General features: G+C 43.3%; 1 protein-coding gene across 2 annotated transcripts in view; it reads left to right on the top strand.

Annotated features, from left to right (window-relative positions):
* Positions 1 to 24,113, top strand: part of LOC308104133 (double C2-like domain-containing protein alpha) — a 57,019-nt gene extending 32,906 nt beyond the window's left edge. For both annotated transcript variants that reach the window (XM_080454447.1, XM_080454446.1), the window contains exons 6-11: positions 6,552 to 6,678; positions 9,665 to 9,724; positions 11,959 to 12,158; positions 15,707 to 15,788; positions 20,090 to 20,186; positions 23,066 to 24,113. In XM_080454447.1, the coding sequence (XP_080310573.1) occupies positions 6,552 to 6,678; positions 9,665 to 9,724; positions 11,959 to 12,158; positions 15,707 to 15,788; positions 20,090 to 20,186; positions 23,066 to 23,202 (703 nt within the window). In that variant the 3' untranslated portion in view covers positions 23,203 to 24,113. The remainder of the gene's footprint in view (positions 1 to 6,551; positions 6,679 to 9,664; positions 9,725 to 11,958; positions 12,159 to 15,706; positions 15,789 to 20,089; positions 20,187 to 23,065) is intronic.
* Positions 24,114 to 25,419: the final 1,306 nt, after the last annotated feature.

The raw sequence follows: 25,419 nt of genomic DNA, 5'->3' as shown, positions 1-25,419 counted from the left end.
ATTTAGCAAAACACATTTTTGCAACAAAATGCCTCAAATCATGAATGCGCGCACATTCCCACTAGGCCCAGGAAGAAATGCCACCCTTTTCACATTGGCCTATTATAGCGCCACCAGGAGGCCACTATAACCTACCTGACCTGGTGGAGACCTGTGCTCTGAGGAGCACTTTTTCTAGTTTTTTCTCATTCAATCTCAATCTCAATCTCTCTCTCTCTCTCTCTCTCTCTCTCTCTCTCTCTCTCTCTCACTCAGTCTCTCTTTATGTTTCCCTCCCTAATATCAGTTTCTCTCTTCCTTTCCCTGTTTCTCTCAGTCAGTCAGTCTCTCTCACTCTCTGCTTCTGAGTCTCTGCTGTAGTGACAGATTGAGGTTGGAGTCAGCGCCGGGGCAGAAGTGCCCCAGCCCGTGACAAAAACTTTGTGCCGCTGCGAGGGAGTGCAGCATAAATACGATATGCCATCGATCTCTTGGGGGAAAGAAGGTCAGATGGCCATCAGCCGGCCAGACTTTGTTAATTCAATGGTGCGGTTTAGCAGTTGCCACAGGGAGTGTTTGTTTGCACTATTAAGAGATGCAATACGAAATCATGACCCTGGAAGAGAATGGTCCAGAATACGTTGGTCTTTTTTTTACTACCCAGAACCCAACGCCGGCCAAGTAAATTGCACATGAGATGGAATACAGCTGTAATACAGTATAGTGTTATTATTCATCCGAGACGAGTGTTCTGCAGCATGCTTGGTTAATATCTATTGTTCTGCTGCCCCTCCTTAAGTGGGCTTATCAAATAGCCCTGCGGCAAAAGACCCTCAATATCCATTGATGACGCATGATGATGCATACGATATCAGCAACATACTGAATCATCCGCAAGCACATGGAATCTGTCTCAGGCATAAACAAAAGCTCTGCACCGTTATGCTAATTTATGTGTCCCTGACGAATGGGGTGTATTTCGCTGATTGGACACCTTATGAGTGAGACAATCACTCTGCACACAAATTAAATTCAGCATCCCACCCTCTGCTGTCTGGGAGGTGAGATTCCCTCCCCCCCCCCAGGAGCAGAAAATGTCAGCTGTCACTGTAATTGTAAAAGATTTATAAAGCTGTTCGTTGCTGTTGGGCAGAAACCTTGTATTGTAACAAAAGCCTCTGACTATAATGACATTGGATCCATTGGAACACACATTCTTTTTTTCCATTTTATGAAAAGTAACAGTTTTTGACATTTTGGCTACAAAGGTTTCCATCCGACAGCGACGCATTATTCCCAGGCAGTGCCCTAGCCAGCCCCACCCACCCCCACCCCACCCCACCCCCACCCCTCCAGCCCACATTATTTTTGATCCATCTATTTTCGATCTACTTAACTCTTTCCCTGCCGAGCAGGCCCACTCCCCTCCCCAGGCGCTGTGATTACAGACCCGCCGTGACCCTCCCACAACCCCCCTTCGCCTGTGTTTCCAAGACCTATCGAACCACTTGTTCATTCTCCCTCCCCTCTCTGCTCTGTGTGTTGTCCCCCCTCTGACCCTGGTTTCCATACTGCCCGCTCTTTGTTTCCTTTTGCCTGCCCCCCCTCCCCAACACCTGGCCCCCCTCCCCGCCACCGGCCATTGGTTTCCTCGCCGCGTTCGATCTCTGCGAAAAATTGGTTCTCAGGTTCCCTTTAGCTAATAAGGCAGTGGACTGAAACTTTACCCCTGGGAACCCTTTAAGAGCTATTCAGTGTTTTCCCCAGGCATCTGCCCCCCACCCCCCACCCCCTCGACACCTTGCATAGGCCTACTTCTGCATGCTGTGTTTTCCATGAGCAGCTGAAGACAGACCATTTCAGACACACCCTTATGGATTTGGTTAAAAGCGTCGACTAACTAAAGTGGACACATTCCGTGTCAATTCCTCCCTGCCTGTACCATCACCTCATCACTGCCTCCTCTCTCTCCCGCATACGTCTCTCATCCACATTTACATAAAGCATGGAGAGGAACACAATCGCTCGATTGAATTTAAATTGCAGCACAACAATCTTCTGCACTCGTGCGTGTGTGCATGTGCTTTTCACACATGCACATGTGTCACGCATGCAGCACACACACACACACACACACACACACACACACACACACACACACACACACACACACACACACACACACACACACACACACACACACACACACACACACACACACACACACACACACACACACACACACACATACATTCACACACACGCACGCGCACACTGTCTGTATCCTGCACCATGATGCAGAATCTTTTTTATCTCTCATGTCTCACTCCTTCTTTGTTTTCTCTCCCACGCTGCTCGTACATGTAGAGCCAGGCGATGATGGTGGGTTACAAATGTTGGAACGGGCCTATGAATATGGATCGAGTAGTATGATCCTGTGCTCCTGATGCACTCTGACATTCTAAATCCCCACAGGAGCCAATATGTTCGGAACTCTCTGCATTAATTTGGCCTCTCTGTGTCTCGAACAGCCAAAATACCCCTATAATTTCACATGGACTCTCTTACAGACCTGAATCCCTTTATATTATATATATATATATATATATATATATATATATATATATATATATATATTCTTTTTTGGGGGGGGCTTTTCTGCCTTTATTTGGATATTACAGTGAAGAGAGAGACAGGGAGTGACACTCAGCAGGTCGTCAGGCTCGGGCATTAGTGCCTATGGTGGTTTGCGCCTTAACCACTACACTAGGCCATCTGCGCCCCACAGACCTGAATGCTGACGTGTGCAGGTGACATGCTAGCAAGACTGCTGGTTTTACTCTTTAAATCGCAGCTGTGTGTTGGCATTAGTTGTCTGTCATGAGGCGTGAGTGGTTGCACATGTGTTTATTGCTTTACTCCTCCCATGTGTTTCTTGGTCCCTCCCTGTCAATCTCCTATATTATTTAGATATTCACGCCCACTCATCAACTCATTCAGTTCCAACCTGCACATCATTCTGCTGATGAATTCTATTGATTAACTGATAGATTAACTGTGATCTGAATGTTGCTCATTAAAACCCTGTCCCTATGCATACTCTGCTTTTGGGTTCAATTCCACCTCCTGACAGTCAGTCAGCAATCAAATCCTATAATTCTACAAAGCTCTGTGAGTGAGCGCGTCCCCAAAATCTCTTCTGCCCGGTTCTCCTCAGTGGCTGGAGCAATTGATCTGCATTTGCACACAGCCATTGACCATTACCATGTGCACAGAACACCGAAGGCCGTTTTTCGCTTTCCCCAAATGTCAGCTGTTTATTAGTTTTTGTGTTCGCTGGCTCCCGGGTTGCCAAATCATGTGCGTGAAACAAGCGCCGGTGTTGCCACATCCGTGAAACAAGCGAACCATCAGTGAAACAAGCGGACCATGACGCACTTTGGATGCTCATATCCCCCGACTGGTAAAAACACACACAAACACACACACACACACACACACACACACACACACACACACACACACACACACACACACACACACACACACACACACACACACACACATACACACACACACACACACACACACACACACACACACACACACACACACATGCACATGTCCTCGTTGGTCTTTGGTGGAAAGAGGCCAATCCTGGAGCCACATATTTTGGTTCAGGGTGGGCTGGGTGGGCAAGGTGAGTTGCAGTGGTTGTGGGTTTAGTTTGGGACTTTTCGGTGGAAGCTCTCTCTACTTATGTCTTCTGGTCATTGTTATATAGTGCCAGGTCACCCTATTGGTTGCTGTGTCTTCCCAAGTGCCAAAGTCTGTGTGGCAGCTTTTTAATGTTCTCTTTAATGTTGACGTTATACATATACTTTTGACCTCCCGGGGCACATTTTGCTGTGAGAAGCTGGGAATATAGGACTTGTTTTGGAAGGCATATGGATGATATGACTAGTCGAGCTGGTGTTGGACAATGGTGGCAGTGCTGGTGGGGATGTGTCAGCTTCCTCCTGGATGCTGGCATTGGTCTATCTTCCCTGCTGATCTTGAGGATGTTGTGCCTCTAGTGCCTTCAGGTGACTGCTGTACTTGTCCTGCATTTCTGATCCCTACAGTAGGGAAGTCCAGGCTTAGTTTACCACTTTGTAAACTAAGCCGGGACTTCTTCTCTAAGACCACTTTTCTAGTCTTGAGCAAGCCCCACTGGCACAACTGAGACGGTGTTGTATTTCAGCATCAATTTGCTTTGGAGGACAGAAGGCTTCAAAGGTATGTGAAGCAAGTGGTCCACATTTTCCAATCTAGTATTGTCAACAGAGATGGTTGGGGGTGCGACAGGAGTGTTACTGTTTTATTGTTCTATTACTGTACTACTGGTCTTATTTATTTTGATAGATAAATTGATTTTGAGAAAGGGAGAATTATGATAGCCAGACCAAGGTCTGGCAATCATAATTCTCCCTTTCTCCCATAGGCGAGAAAGAGAGCCATAGGCATCCAGAATGCACAGTATGTCCTTTTCTGAACGTGCCACGAGGACATTGTCGTCAGCATACTGCAGCTCGGTTGAGTCAGTACTCAGTCAAACCATCCAGCCGGGGGCAGCGGGTAATGTAGGCTACAGAGGGCTAAGCCTTACCTAAATTTACTGCTGACAATTGTGTACATACAGTAGATATAGTTATATGGTTAATCAATAGAATTCATCAGCAGATTGGTGTGCAGGTTGAATGAGTTGATGAGTGGGCGTGAATATCTAAATGATATAGGAGATTGACAGGGAGGGACCAAGAAACACATGGGAGGAGTAAAGCAATAAACACATGCGCAACCACTCACACCTCATGACAGACAGACAGACAGACAGACAGACAGACAGACAGACAGACAGACAGACAGACAGACAGACAGACAGACAGACAGACAGACAGACAGTCTTAGTTATGGCTAATGCCGAAACCAAAGTGATAATGCTACGATTTACTGAGTAAAACCAGCAGTCTTGCTAGCATGTCACCTGCACATATCAGGCGCAGATGGCCTAGTGTAGTGGTTAAGGCGCAAACCACCATAGGCTCTAATGCCCGAGCCTGACGACCTTTGCTGCGTGTCACTCCCTGTCTCTCTCTTCCTGCTTCCTCACTGTAATATCCAAATAAAGGCAGATATGCCTTGATTATGGTATTATTTTGTGTTATTGTTGCTGCAGCCACCTGGTGACAGCTGTGGATTGTATGGAATCCAGGACCATGGACAGTGCTGTTTGTTGTGTGTCGAGCAGGCGACAAGGGTTCGGTCTTGAAAATGAAGCCAACGTGGAAGTAATGAAAAATGCAAAATAAATGTCATTCTATTGAAGTCAATGGGGGACTTGACTCGACTTTTTTTTTTTACCGTAGTAATATTTTTCATAAAGACTTCAATCGCTAGTTTCGAGTCTTCATCCACACATTATGATATGCGTTTGTGTAAGCTATGGTCCCACTCATTTTAAAATGTATGATAAAGTAGAGTATGCTTTCTGGGCTTGTGATTGGGTTATGCTGAGCGAAGACCCACCCCTCACGCACCCTTACCCACCAATAGCGCACTGGTTGTGGTTGCCATTTTTTGCTTCTTTTTTTTTTTGAAGCCCCACTAGGGCTTCAAAACGGGTCTGTAGAAACCAATGGGTGACGTCACGATCCCTCAGTCCCTTTACAGTCTATGGTGTTGTAGGGACAGATGTGGACTGTATGGAATCCAGAACCATGGACAGCGCTATTTGTTGTGTGTAGGCAGGGGAACAGCTCTGGATTGTATGGAATCCAGAACCACGGACAGTGCTGTTTGTTATAAGGGTGCATGCACTGCACACCCATAGTTAGATTGCTCAAGCGGAGCAGAGCAGAGATTGTCAGACTACGTGTGTAGTCTGTGTCGGCCTACTTTTACTGTGTTGCCTTATTAGCTGTGCGTTATGGTTTGAAGAAGTCAGTGCATCGATATTGCCGTAATGAACATAATAACGTTGTCCATAGTCGTTATAACAAGTATAAAAGTTGGTCAAGCCTTTAGCCTTCCCACTCATCTGCCTCACCCGCGGCCTATAACTGTGTCTGAAATGCAGCATTCTTCTCAGTATCTGCATGTATTTGTCTGGACAGCCAATTGTTTTGGACAGAATCAGCCAGAGGGCCCAACAATTCACAGAACAAAAGCTTTTGTTGAAGTCTATGCGGGCCATATACGTATGATGGTTGTTTTGTTCCCACCTGCCATTTTTCTTGTAGTTATGTAGCAATGAAGCACTCTCTCGCGCTCACTCACACACACACACACACACACAGATGCACACGCTCACGCGCGTACGTCCGTCCTTCCGCACGTCACACTTTCTTTTTGATCTCTCTTCTAATGATGTATGTTTACTTATTTCCGTCGAGCTTTCCCCCACACAGCCTGCCTCTGCTCTCTTTCCTTTGAATTCCTCTGCTTCCTTGTCTCCTCACCTTACTTTACCCTGCTTTTCTTTCTGTCTCCCCTTGTCTCTCTCTCTTTGTCTCTCTCCCTCTTTCTTCCAGGGTGTCGGTGTGCGACGAGGACAAGTTGACGCATAATGAGTTCATTGGGGAGTCACGGATTGCCCTGCGCCGCGTGAAGCCTGACCAGACCAAACACTTTAACATCTGTCTGGAGCACCCACCCCCTGTGAGAGAGAGAGAGAGAGAGAGAGAGAGAGAGAGAGAGAGAGAGAGAGAGAGAGAGAGAGAGAGAGGGAGGGAGGCTGAGAGAGGGAGAGAGAGAGAGGGAGAGGAAGAGGGAGAAGAAGAGGGGAAGAGAGAGAGCGGGCTAGACAAGCAGATGAACAGGCAGCCTAACAGATGGACAGACAGTGAGTAGGTCAGAGACACTGACAGGGCCAAAAGACGTCTAGAAAGTGAGTGCAAAGAGCTGCAACCAGAGAGGCAAGAGCTAAAAGGAGTTTGCACAGAGAATGTGAGAGCTAAAGTGGTCATAATGGGGGAAAACGTGGCAGAGTCTGACATGTGCATCCAATGAGAGGATGAAGGCAGGCGACATGGAGGGAGTACGCAATTGAGACAATGACACTCTTAGAGGTGAAATGCCATGTGCTCGTGTAACGTTGAGGGTTTGAGTCCGACTCATGGCAGAGGTCTCCTCGTGTCACCCTGTCACTCACTGTCTGATCTTGGTCATCTTTGACTGTCGCTGCATTGTCCGACGACGACAACCGATGATTGCCAAAAATAATCGGAGGGAGGAAAAGACAATAAAGCAGGGACAGGGCTGTAGGGTAGAGGGTTAGTGACGTATTGTGAGCTTGCCGATCGGCTATTTTCAGCACACGGCACCAGTGTGGAACTGAGTATAAATTAAGCATAAGGGATAAGAAGACGGGAGAGCGGGGAAGAGGAAAGGCAAAAGTTTAAAATACCTTGTTTTGAGTTTAGTAGACCCTCGGCGTGGTCCTAAGAGGGATCCTTTATTATGGGCGGTGAGTGATGATTCAGATTCCTCTGTAAGCAAGCAGCAAGCTCACAGAACAAGATGACGCCAAGGCAGCTTCATATATAAGCTCTGTGGTTTATTAAACACATAGAGAATATATATAGTACTGGCCACACTAGCAGGAGATATGAGTCATGGAAAAGAGCAGAAAGTAATGAGAAAACAACTCATGCATCTCGTATCATTGTGCATACAGTAGGTGTCAGTGTCCTGATAAAGCAGTGACCATGGCCATACTGTAGTGTCACAACAACAACACAAGTATATCAGTATGCTTACGCAGTTGGGGGTGGATTTACTGGTCAAGCAGATGTCAATCCTAAGATAGGTATAGCATAGCAAACACACAGGGCCATCCTGCAACAAACACTCAACCAGCTCTTATAATAAAGACAGAATGTGCACCGTACCTACAATGCATTCGTCAAATGGACAGGGCTTATATTTTTGCCACATTCAGTTTGTCTCTCTGACTGTTAGAGTAGGATATCTCTAAAAGTTATGTTATTATTTGCATGAAACTTTGTGGAAAAGTTTGTCATTGGGCATGGAATAACTCATTATCTTTTTGACGATTGCTGGTTGACCTCCCCGGGCTATGTCTACTTCTGTCTTTAAAAAAAAGAGAATTCTCCAGACCTTGTGGGGTGTCATCAGACTAGGCTCAGAGCTGCCGACTTGCTGGTCCCCCCGCCACACCCCCCACCCCCGACCACACCACACCCATTTCCAGTTAATCAAATGCCTTCAGAGAGGGCCATGTCCTTGTGGGGCGTCCTTGTAAAAGTATGAAATTGCTACTTTTCCCATAAGGGGATGTGGCAGTTTGTGCCACAACCACCACGACACTCTATGGATAAACTGCCTCCTTGGTGGAGGTCTACACTCGCACATTTCTCTAGATATCTAAAGCCATTACTCAAAAACTATCTCATATATCGAAGCTTATCTACTTCCACATTATTTGAGATTTATTCCACTGCCCTCTAAACAGACGTCTATGATTTTTATGCTTCCTATCATACAATCTGAATACCGGTAGCAGCCCCCATGCGAAAGGGAAAAGGGTAGATTTAGACAGTGGTAAAGCAGAGAAGGTAGAGACGAACAGCAGAGGGACATCAATGGAGAGGGAGAGACAAAGTCTGAGAGATCAGAAGCAAGTGGATTAAAAATAAATGAGCGTGGTGGAGAGTAGGAGGAGATAGATAAGTGAAATAGGGAGGTAGCTTCATGCTGGGGGGGGTTTGTTTTCTATTAGTAAGAGCCATAGAGCGGCTGCTGGTATTAGATTGGCCTATCTCGGTGAGTGGCCTGTTGATGATCAAAAGCTAAAGCCCCTTGTCATCCAATAGACCAGACGCTGTCAGGCCTGTATTGTTCAAAGTAGAATTCTCCCTCAGTTCTCCATTTTATCCCCCCCATGCATTCATCCTTTGCGCACCCCCAGGGCTAATTTATACTTCGGCACACAACCGTGTTGCTCGACAGAAATTGCTAATTTATAAAAAATCTAGTTATTTCCGGCTGATACAGTCGTATGACAAAGTAAGCCCTTACCCTCCTCACACTCTCTGTCCTCCGCATTTCCCCTTAGATAGATACAGTATAGGCCTTTATTGATCCTGCGGGGGAAATTCAGTTGGCATACAGTACCACATTTATATGAAACACAGGACCGATGCAGAAAAAGAGATGCAGCTAGGAAGAACAAATAATAGTTCTAAAAAGAAAGAAAGAAATTAATTAATAATAATAATAATTAAAACAATTAAGAGTAAGCAGGTAGTAATTTCCGGGGATTAGAAATAGAGTAGGCTACTAGAAACAAGGAGATTTAGGAATACTTACCTCCTAGGCCCTCTGCACTTGGACTGCATGGGAATTGAGGGCTGTTGACATGAAGCACTTTAACTAACTATAGCTATAAATATATCGTTTTAAAAATGAAGTGGATGGCAGAGTCCACACCACTACTATAACGACAACGGAGGTGACATACGGACATACGGAGGTGAACAATATAGTTATCGTTTTAGTCATAGTGCTTGGTGTGAATGGTCCTTAGCGTGATGCAGGATTAACAGGTGTCGGAATAAGTGTAGTCAAAGTGCACCAACAGTAAAGCTTATCTCTTTCTGTCCCTTCTTCTTCCTTCCTCCAGCTGTCTTCTCCCTCTGCGATGAGTGCCGCCCTGAGAGGGATATCCTGCTATCTGAGAGAGGTAACGACCGCCGTCCGGCCTGGTCACCTCTGTCTGTCCGGCTACGTGACTCTCCTCTCTGTCTGCCTGACAATCCATTTATCCGGCTGTCCCCCATTTTGACCGGTCCTCCTCGTTCAAATTGTCTACCGCCGGCGTGTCTGTCGCTACGTTCTTTTCAGGTTGTCTGATGTGTCTTGTGATAGCTGGTGTGTGTATACTGTAACTGTCTCTTTTCTCCATCTCACTGTGTTTTAACCACTTTCAACCTGGCGTCCCTATTTTGGGGCGCAGATTTTCCAACAGTTTCAAACAATAGCGGAAAATAGTTGATCTACAAGCTCACGGCGTATCGCACTGCAATGCATTGTGAGGAGGGGTCATCATCCTGCCGGCTTGTGATGGACATTTTCGTCATTATCGGACATTATACTTTTTCTAAATTCTAAATCCTCCTAATGTGCCATAATGTCTAAAACGATAGTGTAGTATTTCTATAGTATAGAAAACCTGGAGAGTGGCAAGTCAGCCACTGTATGCTAGGTGGATACAGGCATCAATGTAGCATGGTACAAGTCTATACCTTGTTGGAGATTTCAATAATTGGGTTTTAATCAAAGATTTGCCATGGACATTGCCATGTCTTGCCACGCATATTTTTGCTGTTTTCTCGTGACATCGTCGTACGACGTATTGCATAGCTTAAGTGGTTGAAATAAATCTTCTGTATCTTTGGCTGTTTTTCTCTCTGTTCCATCTGTCTTGGCCATGTGTCAGCAGCAGTGGTTGTAGCCGTTTGCCTGTTTGTCTCAACCTGCCTAATGAGTTACTTCCTATTGATTTATGGAGGTTTTTTATTGCCCACGTAGTGTAGCTGGTGGGAATTATCCTCACTAAATTATTTTGTCTGAGCGTTAAATTTCAATACAGTATTAATCACACCAGATGGTACATTAGCAATTCATACTGGGTAGCCCAGAGAGAGAGAGAGAGAGAGAGAGAGAGAGAGAGAGAGAGAGAGAGAAAGGAGAGTTGGAAATAAAGAGGGACTAGATGAAGAGAGTGAGGAAGGGGAGAAAAGTGGGGCGTGGAGCCTATCGATCCACTTGTCTTTCTCCACCCTTTTCCTCAAGATAAGACTTAATGAGAGATGGAGAGATAAAAGGAGAAGAGATATTAAACAGAGATTGAAGGGATAGGCACCTTATCCATTCTACATGCATGTGCCAAACATCAGAGTGAAGTAGAGGGTATAATCATATATACTACTTGGCATTTAACTTGTGCCTATGAGACGTAAGTGCCACTGCACCCCTTTTGCCGTGATCAAATTACTAAGACGGCCACCTTGTTATTCGAAGAGGCGCACACGTGAAGTGACAAAAACATCTCGGCATATCAGCGGCACACGGTCACTATAAATAACGCGTACTACGTGTGGCGGTGCCTCTGGCCATGGGGGTGAGTCACGGGGCCTAAGAGAGCATCACTTCCAGTTGCTGCTTCCTTGTCTAGCCTACTTGCATCTGTCACTTTTAATCTGTTCCAGCGCTGCTGCTGGTGCCTGCTGTCAGGTGTTTTGATCACACCGCCATATTGTCTGTGGCACACACACGCGGTGCAGCAGGTCAACCACTTCAATTTTGAAAATAACGCTGAAAACACCCAGTTGAAAATACGTTATTTTTGTCAAGCAACACTTTGTCACCGACACATAATAACCAGGCTTTAAAGGATGACGTTTCCCTTTATCTCTGTGACAGGTCTATACTATAAGACTAGAGTACAGAATTGGGTGTCAGTCGCCTAACGCCTCATTGTTATAATTGATGTTTTTTGGATGTCAATTATCTACATCTCCGAGGCTTTGTGGATGGCAGGAACAAATGAGAGGGCAGATTCACTGTGCTCTGAGGGTCTTTTTTTTATAAATAACTTGAGAGCTGTGAGGGATACTTTTTACTGTTGCCTCTGCTGGGTTGCAGATGGAATCGCAGATCAATCAGAACACTCATAAAGAGTATGTGACAAGCTGTCTTTTCACGGTGGATCAAAACTCCTCCTGTTGTACCGTAATAGTCGCGCCACCTGTTTTGAACTGTGGACAAATCATCTCACAAAGGCGCTTAAGTGGTTGAAACCACCTGCAAAACACCCAACAGCTGCAGAATTATGGAGGAAATGGAGCTTGTTTACTCTCTGCCTTTCTAAACATTACTCGGTTTGTCCTCTTGTACGTTCTCTCTCTCTCTCAGTGGGAGAACGAGCAGCAGACAAGCCTGGAGGAGAGGGGCCGCTTGCTGCTCTGCCTGCAGTACCTCCCCCCGTCCGGTGAGGGCGATCTCCAGGGCGAGGCCAAGGACAGGGCCCGTGGCGGCCTTTGCGTAGGCGTGAAACGCTGTGCCCACCTAGCAGCCATGGATGTCAACGGCTTCTCGGACCCCTATGTTAAAACGTGAGGATACCACATTTTAATGTGAAGGTCATGCTGTTTCATGTGTATTGGTTGAATTTTACATGTGATCATACGAACGTGTCCAAAGCAATAGAACTCCATATGTCTGTATTTTGTGGATTAGGCTGTTTGCACAGCAGCCATATTGGAAAGAAATTGGGCCTCTTCTTACTTCCTTAACAGGTGTTGCCAATAATACTGTCTAATTAAGGCTCTGTTCCATTCTGGTCAAACAGAGTCAGGGTGCTGATGTTGTGCATGTTGGTTCATTGGAAACACCAGTGGGTCTCAAAAGTGTGGTCCAGGGACCCTCATGGTTCCTTCAGGGGGTTCCAAATGGCCCCTTACGGGTGTGTAACTCTGAGAGTGTACAAACCTTACGGGTCCATTCGGTTCCATTTGTACACGCTCAGAGTTATGGGGGTCCTTGAAATTAAAAAGTTTGAGAACCACTGTGCTACACAAAATGGAACAGAGCCTTCATTAGCATCATTGGTAACACCTGTGAAGGAAGTAAGGAAGAGGTCCAATTTCCTTCCAATATGGCTGCTGTGCATACAGCCTATTATGAAATGGTATACTATTTTCCACTGGCAGTAATGAATGCACTCTTAAGACTGATGGGGGCGTTATATCTTTCAAGCCCCATTGCACAGCCATTTCAACATGACCTATCTGGCCCCAATCTCCCTCTCCTCCTTAATAGCTGTGTGGGGCAATTGTTGACCAGTGGCTCCGATTGGACCCATGTGACACCTATTGTTGCTGCTGACCCGGTGATGGATTGGTTTAGGTTAACCCTATAGATTAGAAGTAATGGAGATAGATGAGGGCACCTCCCATGTTGTTGTTGGAAGCCCCGTGTCAAGTATTTTACTCATCTGTCAAAGTAATTACAAACGTATTGACACCCTTCTAAAAGTCTGATAGATTGAAGAACACATCCTCATGTGATCTACTGTTGTTTTGTATTCTAAGCCAATGGTGGTGGTGGTGGTGGACTGCAGGACAAATTGGCACAGGGGACACTGAAATTGCAAAAGTATGACAAATGCTGTGATTCATGGCAGAGAGCTGCTCTGTGCAAAAGAAAGTCTGTTGTCTCTGTGGGGGTGGAAACCTCATATGTCCAAAACTGTTACTTTTCAGGATTCAAATTCAACAGCAGCAAAAGTAGCAGATCCACAAGCTCGGAAGCGCCGCGCTTCGAGCTTGTGGATCTGCTACTTTTGATACTTTTGTGTGACGCTCTGGTATGATCGCGGAGCTAACAGTTAGAATATGGAGATAGTAGGTTTCTGCCCGACAGCAACGATATACAGTATATATATATATATATTATGTGTGGGTGGGGGGGGCAGAGAGGAGGCGGAATGAGACATGTTGAATCCATATATCACATAATCCATACAAATAGGCTGAACCGCCCACCGCTTTAATGTTATCCTGAATGTCGCTGATGACCTCGAGAGGTTGCACCAAGAAGTAAAATGCCATAGAATACATCATGCTTTGGCTCGCGCTTTCTGTACACAGACGCACGCACGCACACACACACACACACACACACACACACACACACACACACACACACACACACACACACACACACACACACACACACACACACACACACACACACACACACACACACACACACACACACACACACACACGTAGAGACATTCTTGGATGAAATATTCCTCAACAGCAGCAATATCAGTAAATCACCCTGTGGTTAAAGAACAAGCGCAGCATACAAATAGATATGCCAATATGTTTGTACTACCCCACCACACGCACACGCGCGCGGACATACACACACGTTTGTATTGCTATACTTGTGAGGATATCAACATTTTAGGATGAATGCTATTTTGTACATTATTTTCTAAAACCGAAATTTGCCGATCTACAAGCTCATAACGTGTCGCAGTGCAGGGCGTTGTGAGCTTGTAGATCTGCTATTTTTGGTGTGTGACACCAACTATAAATCAACCATGGAAACCAGGAAAATTGTCCTCTCACAAGTATAGTAAAACAAGTACACACACACACACACACACACACACACACACACACACACACACACACACACACACACACACACACACACACACACACACACACACACACACACACACACACACACACACACACACACACACACACACAGTGCCTCTCCTCTCGCTGTGTCCCTTAATCTCGTATTCATCCCATTTCTATACAGTCACACTTCCCTACTCTCCTCCCTCTCTCTACCTCTCACTCCCCCCCCACACACACACACACACACACACACACACACACACACACACATCGTCACAGTAAAATCCCTTGTGTTAGGCTACGCTACATTTTGACACTCTGAGTGAAAATAACACATGTCAGTTTTACTGTGGACATGCAGTATAAGACAGTGGTTCTCAACCTTTTCTGGATCAGGGCCCACTTGAAAATCTTGAAAGCGTTCGTGGCCCACCCATCTGACCAATTAACATGACAGGTGGTCAGACGGGTGGGCCAGGTGCATTTTTTATTTTAATGATCAATCAATCACTCAATCAATCAATTGCGTTCCGGCTTGGATCAATATAAATCTTAGTGTTTTACCAATTATTTCGGGGCCCACATGTGCATTATCCTCATGGCCCACCAGGTGGGCCCGGCCCACAGGTTGAGAATCGCCGGTATAAATAAGACTGTAGGCTACAAATTGTTTATTGACGCGTATGCACACATTTTCAATCTCTGACCTTCTGTGGGTAAAAGCTTCCTCCGCAGCTGCTTTGTTGTGTCTGAGAGTGTGTGGGAACATGCAGTGCTGTATGTGCGTACACACTATACGAGCTGTGGGTGGCGGGAGGGAAGTAAATGTGCGAGATTCGCTATGCTCTCACTGTGGCTGTGGCTTAAAAATATCTTGAGAAATGAACCGCTGTGCTGTTAGTGCTATTTGCGTATTTCAGTGTGCCATTTTGCTTGAGGAAGGAACACGCTGTACAAAGGACTCATTTCAGTGATCGTGGATTAAACTATAGGGGTGCAGTGGTTAATCGAACAAATCGATTTGAATGATCATAAATGATGAAAATGATCGATTCATAATCTAGCTGATCTACAACCAGATCTATAAGCTCACAACGTGTGGCAATGAGACACATTGCTAGACACATCTGCTGGTTTCGATTCTCCAAAGTAATTGATAGAATAATCACACTTAATCACTAGAATAATCGATAGCTGCAGTCCTTGATTAAACCTAGATTTGTTTAATCTGTGGTGTTAGAATTGTGGTGCCAATTAGTAAAGAAAAAGAAAAAGAAAAAGAAAACGTGTCGGCCGTCAGCCCTTAACAAAGTGGAAATGGTGATTTGCTGTTTGTACCAGACTTTACTGTGACCTTTGACAACATCTCAATGGTATTGGTCTTTACATTTGGATCAAGAACACTCCATGCAGCACTGCTTTAGGAATGACATTGACAATGAATAGAGTTTTCTGCTCTGTTGCCCATAACTTAATGGTATCACATTCCTCTGTCTCAGGTACCTGAAGCCAGACCTGCAGAAGAAATCCAAGCACAAAACAGTGGTCATAAAAAAGACACTTAACCCAGAGTTTAATGAGGTAGGCAACTGTGTGTGTGTGTGTGTGTGTGTGTGTGTGTGTGTGTGTGTGTGTGTGTGTGTGTGTGTGTGTGTGTGTGTGTGTGTGTGTGTGTGTGTGTGTGTGTGTGTGTGTGTGTGTGTGTGTGTGTGTGTGTGTGTGTGTGTGTGTGTGCGTGTGTGCGCGCGTCTGCATGTGTGCGTCTGCGTGTCCATATCCAAGCATATTTGTGTGTCTAGACCCGAGGGACTTTGAACCCCTCTAGGTTTGCAACAGTGGTATGTTGTATAGGAACAGCTCATTTAGGGCTATAGGCGGTCCACAGAGACACCATACTGTATACCAAGTATCAACACCCATTCTCTTGCCAATTATAACTAACTATAACATTCTCTTGCACAATATTGTTCTTTTTTTGCTCCCTTAGCTATTACGATCTTGACATTCTAGACAAAGGGCTCCCAAAGTAGACATCATTAGTATAACCGTAAATTATACTTCTTCTAGAGAAAATGGCAAACAGTTCCACAAGTAGACTTCACATTAACAGATGCCAGCTTTTATCAAAATAGAATTGAACTTGCAATACAATTTCCCCAAAAATATTTTGGACCTTAGAGCTTAAACCATTAGAAAAAGATTAGGAATAAAAAACATTCCAGACAGATAATTGTCGAGGATTTTTGAGAAGTGAACATTTAATATGAACTCATTTATATACTGTATATAAATAGCTGACAGCTGCCTCCTGCAGCAGCTGAGGATGTGTATCGAGACTCACTTTGATCTCTCCTGTTCTCGTGATCTCCTGTGTGTGTTAAGTTTCCTGCTGCGAGTAGGTTCCTGCTTACCTGCTGTGAGAAGTTTCCTGCTTAGTGCCAGGGGTTCGTGCCGAAGAGGTTAAACTCTGAGTTAAACAAAGGGTTCATGACTATGTAGGAAGCCATTGGGGTAGCTCGTATATAAGCTGAGACCATTCAGTGTTTTGTCTACTCGAGAAAAATACGCTCATACTTTGAAATCTGAATTCTTGTCTTGCCTCATTGTGTATCTATGTTTTTGAGCACCCACCGCAGATTCTGAATTGACAATATATCCAACACCGCCTTAGGAGAGGCCGTGAGCTGTGGCCATGAGCTGTCAGCAGTCTGTATACATTTAGCTAATTAGAAGAAACATCCCACCATTCAAATTGGACATTCTACAATATAAACAATATCATATTTATATACTAACATTGATTAATATATACAATTAATTTAATCTCTTCCATAATTCCAATAATATACAAACCGTGTATTAGGGCCATGGACCCTCATAACTCGAGAGTGTAAAAATGGAACCAAAGACCTGTAAGGGTCCATTGGTTCCATTTGTGCACTCTCAGAGTTACAGACCTGTAAGAGTCCATTTGGTTCCCAACTATCAATTTATCTGGGGACCCCCTCCGACCCCACTTTGATATCCACTGGTGTAGATGGGAAAAGGAGGGGTTTAATTTGTTTAAGAACAGACAGGATAATCAGGGTAATTGATGTGTATTGCACTCTCTTGTTCACGGATGCATTTCTTACAGTACATGTTCTAATGGGTTTTATCTCCGTGTGATAAACCACAAGGACAACGCAGCATGTAAACTACATGAGTGGAGAATCAGGTGATTACTCTTTTGATAGGGAACTGTTTGCCTGTGTGTGGATAAAGTGTTTATTCTTGGAAGTCTTGTGCACAGTTTCCACAGGGGTAATTTCCTCAGTGTTGATTTAACTCTGAGAAGGGTACAAATGTAACCTTACCAAATGGAGCCTTACCGTAAGGGTCCATTAGTACATTTGTACGCTGTCAAAGTTACAAATGGGTATATTCACACATTGAAAATGTTACTGTTCATTGGGGAGAGGGCTGAGACGTTGGGCTGAGGGCTGAGACGGCTACTAAATATAATTATATACAAAATGTGCGTGTTCCCCTGAAGTCTTTAATTGCTGGGCACGAATCTAACCATGCCAGATGTCTCAACAGAGAAGTGATTATCAAAACAAAAGTAATTATATTTATAATTATACAAAACCTGCCAAATAAAGGATGAACTCATTATGGGGTTTAGCTGTCTTGTCTCGATTCTGTCCCTGGCACAAAATATTTTCAGATGGGGGTCTGCTGCAGCCTAATACATATAAGTTTGGGGGTCCTTGACATGAAAAAGGTTAAGAACCACTGCTGTAGAGACTCTAATGATCAGTTGCTACTTAATGTGTAAAATGTTGTTTTGAATGTGATCAGACAGGGAATATTCCTATTTGATTTCTACCAGATGTATTATTCACTAAGGATTCATTATCTTCTGATGCCCAGGTACTGAAGTCCTGTTTGTGTGATCTTAGTACATTTTCATTATCGCTAAATCTATATTTTTCTATATTCTTTTTTTCTTCTTAATTTATTCCTAGTCTCTATTTGTACTATTATATGATTGAATGTGGCAATTCAAATTTTTATTTTTTGTAACCTTTTATTTTGAGGTGGGATGTGTCTTCTAATTAGCTAAATTAGGACGGCGCCCTATTTAGGGACATGCATGTCGTGAACGATGCAAGTTGTTCAACTTATACTGCTATGCGGCACAAATGTTATGCGTTAAGTTCTACCGACGGGTCGGGTTAACCAACCAGGGATTTGTACAGGCTTAGCGACACAAACTTGACGTGACGCCCAATCCGTGAGGCCGACTGTTTGGTTGGCCAATCAGGGAAGCCTATCCATACAATCTCCCGTACACACACACAATAAATTCCGCCTCTTTCACAGACCCGAGCCGACATACAGATATACATTTTCTTTCGTATCTCGGAAACTGTTGGTCTGTCTGAATTACCATTCAGCTCTGCACACCTCAGAGTTATATAAGACACGCACGCCAAGTTTGAGTCTGAGTTCTGCCTGGAACAAATTATGTGTGACTGACAGACACACACAGATTCCATAAATCATACTAGTCCATACCCAGGGATGTGTGCAGTCAAAGTATTAACACACTTTGGGCTATGTGCTGTACAGCAATAGTCGCAAACCTTTTTGTCCCCAAGGACCCCTTCCAATATATTCAATACCATATTCAATGAATATGGTATTCCAATATATTCAATACCATATTCAATGAATATCGTTGCTGTCCGCAGAAACCAGCTAACTCCGTTTTGATGCTTTTGCATTTTTTTCCATAAATCAGGGCCATTGAACACCCTTTATGTCTGTGTGTTGGTAAAAAAATATTTAACCAATGAAAAGCATTAAAAAGCACCTCTGACAAAACTAGCTAACTCCATTGGATCCTCAAACTTTCTGCTAAACCAGCTAAATCCACCGGAGTTTGCTGGTTTTGCTGACTCCAGGCTCCACCCCCTTTTGACCTCCAACCTCATTGTGAGCTTAGAGGTCCATTCAGCTGCTCTTATCAATGATGAACAAAACCTCCAACTCCACACTTTTTTTCATTTCCTGAAAAATGTTAGCTGGTTTCTGCCGGACAGCAGAGATATGCTAATGGTCAATGGTCCGTGTGCAAATGTAGATCTTTTGCTCCAGCCATTGAGGAGAACCGGGCAGAACAAAGAGATTTTGAGGACAGGTTTGAGTGACAGGTTTTGGTGACAGAGGTTTGCAGAATTATAGGAGGATATAATAGATACAACAGTACATACACTGCTGACAGCTCATGGTCCGTGGTCCCTGATTGGCCTCACCTGAGGAGGTGTTGGATATCTGTCTGGAATGTTCTTTGTTTCTCATCTTTACACGATGAAGCTCTCTAATTATGTTTATTTAAAGTTGAAGGACAACATGCAGGAGTTCTTTCTTTAATTGCCTTGGATATTTACTACAGAAACTGAAGGCGTGCACAAGCCTTCACTGTCAATATGAAAATGTAATTTCCAGTGTTAATAACGTCGATGTTCACTCTATGTCACTTCTACATTACAGTTCAGCATAACCAATCGAGACCTTATAATTATATGATTCTGATTTGTTTTATATAAATGCCTTAATGTTTTAAAGATGTTGTTTATAGGTCAGTAAATATATATGAAGACACAAAAACTATACTGTATAAAAGCTTGAAACTTTTAAATGCTTGTATTTATTAGATCCTAAATATTGATACTCAGTACCTCAAGACCACTCTGAACATACTGTAGATGGATAGTCTTTTTTTACTTTTATTTTTCGAAGCTCATGCCTTCTATCAGTGCTGATCTGTTGAAGCAGCATTGACCACGTGACGGACCAATGTATGGATACTGGCTTTTCTCCTTTGTGCGCAGGAGTTCTTCTATGAGATCTCTTTCACAGAGCTTTCCTCCAAGACACTGGAGGTTACTGTATGGGACTATGACCTTGGAAAATCTAATGACTTCATAGGTGAGTTGAGAGTGGACGGTGGAAATCTTGTATGTCGAAAACTGTTACTATTCAGTCTTCCAATGGACCCAATGCAGTTTTTATTTAGACACAAGATCTTGTTAATACTTTTCATTGGTCAATATTTATAAAACCCACAGACACACTTTCACTTCAAAAATATCAGATCACGTTTAGTGAGCTTGTAGATCGGCTATTTGTGTTACTTACGTGTGAGACTGTAGTATGATGAAGTAGGGCATTCATTTACTAAAACACTTGGTCATTATCATGTCAGTATCATGGTCAGTATCTGACAATTATACTGACAATTATACTGACAGTATCATGTGAGTATCATGGTCAGTATCATGGTCAGTATCATGTCAGTATCATTGTCAGTATCATGTCAGTATCATGTCAGTATCATTGTCAGTATCATTGTCAGTATCATGTCAATATTATTGTCAGTATCATGTCAGTATCATGTCAGTATCATTGTCAGTATCGTTGTCAGTATCGTTGTCAGTATCATTGTCAGTATCATTGTCAGTATCATGTCAGTATCATGTCAGTATCATGTCAGTATCATGTCAGTATCATGTCAGTATCATTGTCAGTATCATTGTCAGTATCATTGTCAGTATCATGTCAGTATCATGTCAGTATCATGTCAGTATCATTGTCAGTATCATTGTCAGTATCATGTCAGTATCATGTCTGTATCATGTCAGTATCATTGTCAGTATCATTGTCAGTATCATGTCAGTATCATGTCTGTATCATGTCAGTATCATTGTCAGTATCACGCTTCTCTGAAACCCAGTTGGAAGTGTTACTTGATTGACAGCTCTTGAAATCACACATGACATCATGCCCGGTAGCTACTAATAATGCAATAATAGTTCACATACAACAGATTTTGCCAAAGACATTGTCAGAAGACTTCAGATCTTAAACAATTTATACTCTCACCATGAGTAGTGTTCTGTTTTGAAGACCACGCGTGTGTTTTCAATCCTTCGAAAAATTATCTCTGTTCAATAAATGTCCCTAAAGGAGCTTTGGCCTCCTTTAGTATTACAGTATGTATGAATATGTATACGTTTGGTCCTGCAGAATTTGGATAATCCAACAAATATCCACAGAGAACAATCTGAAAAGAAAAATCTGCAATGATAACATAGCAAGCCAGTCACTTCCTTATTGACGGGACCCATGCATCATGTCAGGGATGTTGGAGTGCTCGTTGTGTATCGCTCAACTGACCTCTGACCTGCATACTTCCTCATTGATCAATGCATGTAAATTATGCATTTAGTGAGCCTCTGATTAGCGTTTGGCCTGTGACATTACAGACTGTCCGTGTTGTGATGATTGATTGAATACTTTATTAACATGCTTATTAACACTACAGGTAGTACAGGTTATGCTAAAAGGATAACACAAAAGGGGCTTGTTTCCATCGTGGTCCTTTGTAGTCAATTCATCAGTAATACATATAATACAGACAAAACAATACAATACAAATATACTACAAAACCGGAATAAATCTCAGTAGAATCACAAGGTATATTTACAGAGAGAGTAGGGGAGGGGGCTGGGGTCAGAGGATTCTACTATCAAGGTGTTAAAGGAGTTAAACTATGTTAAACTAGAAAAAGTGCTCCTCGGAGCACAGGTCTCCGCCAGGTCAGGTAGGTTATTGTGACCTCCTGGTGGCGCTATAATAGGCCAATGTGAAAAGGGTGACATTTGCTCCTCAACATAGTGTGAATGTGCGTGCAGTTTGACCGCAATCGGACGCCACGTTCATGATTTGCGGCATATTTGTTCAAAACAAGCCACTACTGCAAACTTTAGATGTCAATCTTAGTCAATCAGGATGGAATATGGAAAATCAAACACATCCGTCTTGATCACATGACTATAGAGATCATGTGTACCGATTTGCGTGAAATTTGGATAAAATCGGAAGGAGTATATAAAAAAAATGGTTTTATATAAGTCGGCCTCCTGGTGGTGCTATACAAGGCAGATGTGAAAAATGCAGGGCAAAGGTTTTTCCTTGACCTCTAGGGGAGTGCGCTTACAAAGTTTGACACAGATCGGTGCAGTTATAGGTAAAAACACGAATCGGCCTGTTATAGCGCCACCATGAGGCTGATTTGAAAATTCAAGTGGCATTTCTTCCTCGGCATAGTGGAAATATACGTGCAAAATTTCAAGGAAATTGCGTGCTGTGTTTATGATTTGAGGCATTTTGTTCAAAACGGAGCACTCCTACAAACTTTGGAAGCCATTTTTAGCCAATCAGGATGGAATATGAAAAATCTGAAAGACCCGTTTCGTTTAATGACTATAGAGATACTGTGTACCGATTTGCGGGATTTTTGGACAAAATCTGTAGGAGTACTGTCAAAAAATATGTTTTGCACAAATCGGCCTCCTGGTGGCGCTAAAAAAGGCCCATGTGAAAAATTTGGGGCAGAGGTTCTGCTGTGGCATCCAGGGAGTGTGTGTGCACAGTTTCACTGCGAGCAAGCCAACGGTGCCGGAGATTAGCTGTCCACAGACAGAATGACGGACGGACACACGGACGGACGGACACACGGACGGACGGACAGGGGGCAAAACATACTCTCTCGCCATGCCTTTCGGCCTGGCGGAGACAACTATGTGTGCCCTGTGTCAAACCTGGATTCAGTGACCAAAGACCACATTTAGTTGTAAAACACTACATTCATGCATTTGAGATATGCAGAGCGCAAGAAACTACCAGCATTGTTCATGGGGAAGCTTCAAAAAGACATTAACCAAACAAAAACATGATTTTTGTAGGACACCATTATTTGTTGTCTTTAAACATATCATTTCTTTCCCTTGTCTGCACCCACTAGGAGGAGTGTCCTTAGGGTGTCACTCACAAGGGGAAACGCTCCAACACTGGATAGACTGTCTGAAGAACAAAGGCACCAAGGTGGAGCGGTGGCACACATTGACCAATGAGCTGCCTGGTTCCACACTGCCAGAATAAGTGCTGCACCCAACCACACCTAACACCCAACGAGATCTATTGACGATTCTGGATGGAGAGACATTTCACCGCATGTTTTGGAGATTTACTGCATGACTCTGAGAGATTTATATCCTTATTTTGTGTTATGAATAATTCCGCAACCTAAGGGAGGGTGGGGGATCCTCATGCACTTGGGATATGAAAAGTGGATTAAAGAATAATTTCTACTCCATTGCATGACGTTGTCGCTTGTTGAAAACAACTGAAAATCAGTTGTGCGTCGTGGGATGGAGTAGGCTTAAGGCCTTATCGATGCAAATCTATCAGTTTGGCTACTGGATTCATAATTATACGCATATTGTATAACTGTTTATGACAGTGGTTCTCAAGATTTTTTTCATGTTAAGGACCCCCAAATGTATTTGGCCGCGGACCCCTATCAGAAAGGATTTTATGCCAGGGACCCTCATACAATATTTGTGATTTTAAAATGATTAAAAACTATTCAAAATGTATCCAATTGTTTTCAGGATTTTTTTGAGCTTGTGAGCTTGTAGATCGGCTATTTTCATATAGCCGTATAAGGTTTAAATGGTTGAACTGATTTTGATGCAATCTTAACCAATTTAGCTGGGGACCCCCTGGAACCCCCCACTTTGAGAACCACTGGTCTATGATGAAGAGTGCTCTTCATGGACAAGAAAGATCCAAGTCATGCCTGTTACATACTGTACAATACAACACATGATGCAAATCTGCGAAACCTTCCACGTCAACAGTATAGCTTTACACAATGGGAATTTTAATGGTATTCATAGAAATCTGTCCATCTTGTTGTTTCAATTTTTATCCATGTCATTTACAGCCATGCTTCATATAGTAGACCCCAAACTGTCAAGCTAATTTAAATCATGTGAAAAGAAAATTAAACGGGGATAGTGACTCATATTATTCTGTAATCTTCAATTTAGCCCTCATTATTCATCCATCCAGTTTGTTTGTTTTTCTAAAATTGGATTTGGACCTTTCATTAAAACCTGATTTTTTCTAACCTGAAAATTCCGCCTGCATAGCCATCTCAGTCACTGCCTATACTTACATCTCCCTTGCAATAACATTATGCCTAATGCTTCCAGAGAATTCTAAGTGGTCTTAATACCAGACATTTTGAATGGATTTATTTGATCTCCATCCAATTGCCTGCAGATGGTAATGCAAGAGAGAGTGCACCTAATAACAAACGGTATGGTTCTTCCATGTTATGGTCTGTGTAAGTAATTATTTGCATGTTTGGTGTAAAATGTGATGAGAATGTGATGCGCCCGTTTTTTGTTTTTCTTTTTTGGAGCAAAGTACGGTAATTGACATAATCAGGGTTTGAATTGTAAAAGAAAGAGAAGGGGGATTTTCTTAACCACTAAAGTCCTATATCTCTGCTGTCCGGCAGAAACCAGCTAACTAACATTTTTCAGGAAATGACCAAAACAAAACAAAAAGTGGAGTTAGGGCACGGTCCCACCGCACTTTTATTTTACCGGGACGGAATCTGCCAATGCTTTGTCAATGCAGATGCGTGGATTCATGGAGAAAAATGCGCAAGAGCATGAATCCACACATTTGCATTGACAAAGCCCCATAGGTAAAATAAAAGTGCGGTGGGACCGTGCCCTTAGGAGGTTTTGTTCATCATTGATAAGAACAGCGGACCTTCAAGCTCACAATGAGGTTGGAGGTCAAAAGGGGGTGGAGCCTGGAGTCTAAACCAGCTAACTCCAACCCCCTTTGGTGGAGTTGGCTGGTTTAGCAGAAAGTTTGAGGATCCAATTGAGTTAGCTGGTTTTGTCATAAGCGCTTTTTAATACTTTTCATTGGTTACATTTTTTTTATCAGAGTTAGCTGGTTTCTGCCGGACAGCAAAAAAATTGTTTGACATATAGGGTGCGTTCGAAAATACAGCACTGAGCGCACTGGCCAATACAAACTAATAGGCGAGTGTGCTCCGGTGCGTAATTTTCGAACGAGCCCTTATATTAGTGAAAATAGCGAATCTACAAGCTCACAACGCACCAAGATGTGTTGTGAGCTTGTATATTTGCACATCTTTTTAATAACTTGTATTTATTTATTTAGAATGACTTTGATAAATGTTGATACATCTTTGTCTCAAATAGGGACACATGGGTTAAAGTGGTTAACATACACTTTTAATTACATTGTTAAATTGTGATATTATTA

Source organism: Gymnoscopelus braueri, assembly GCF_963280865.1.
Source record: "Gymnoscopelus braueri genome assembly, chromosome: 17".
Taxonomy (NCBI): Eukaryota; Metazoa; Chordata; class Actinopteri; order Myctophiformes; family Myctophidae; genus Gymnoscopelus; species Gymnoscopelus braueri.
The sequence above is the reverse complement of the archived record's forward strand: the minus strand, read 5'-3'. Positions and strand labels throughout refer to the sequence as shown.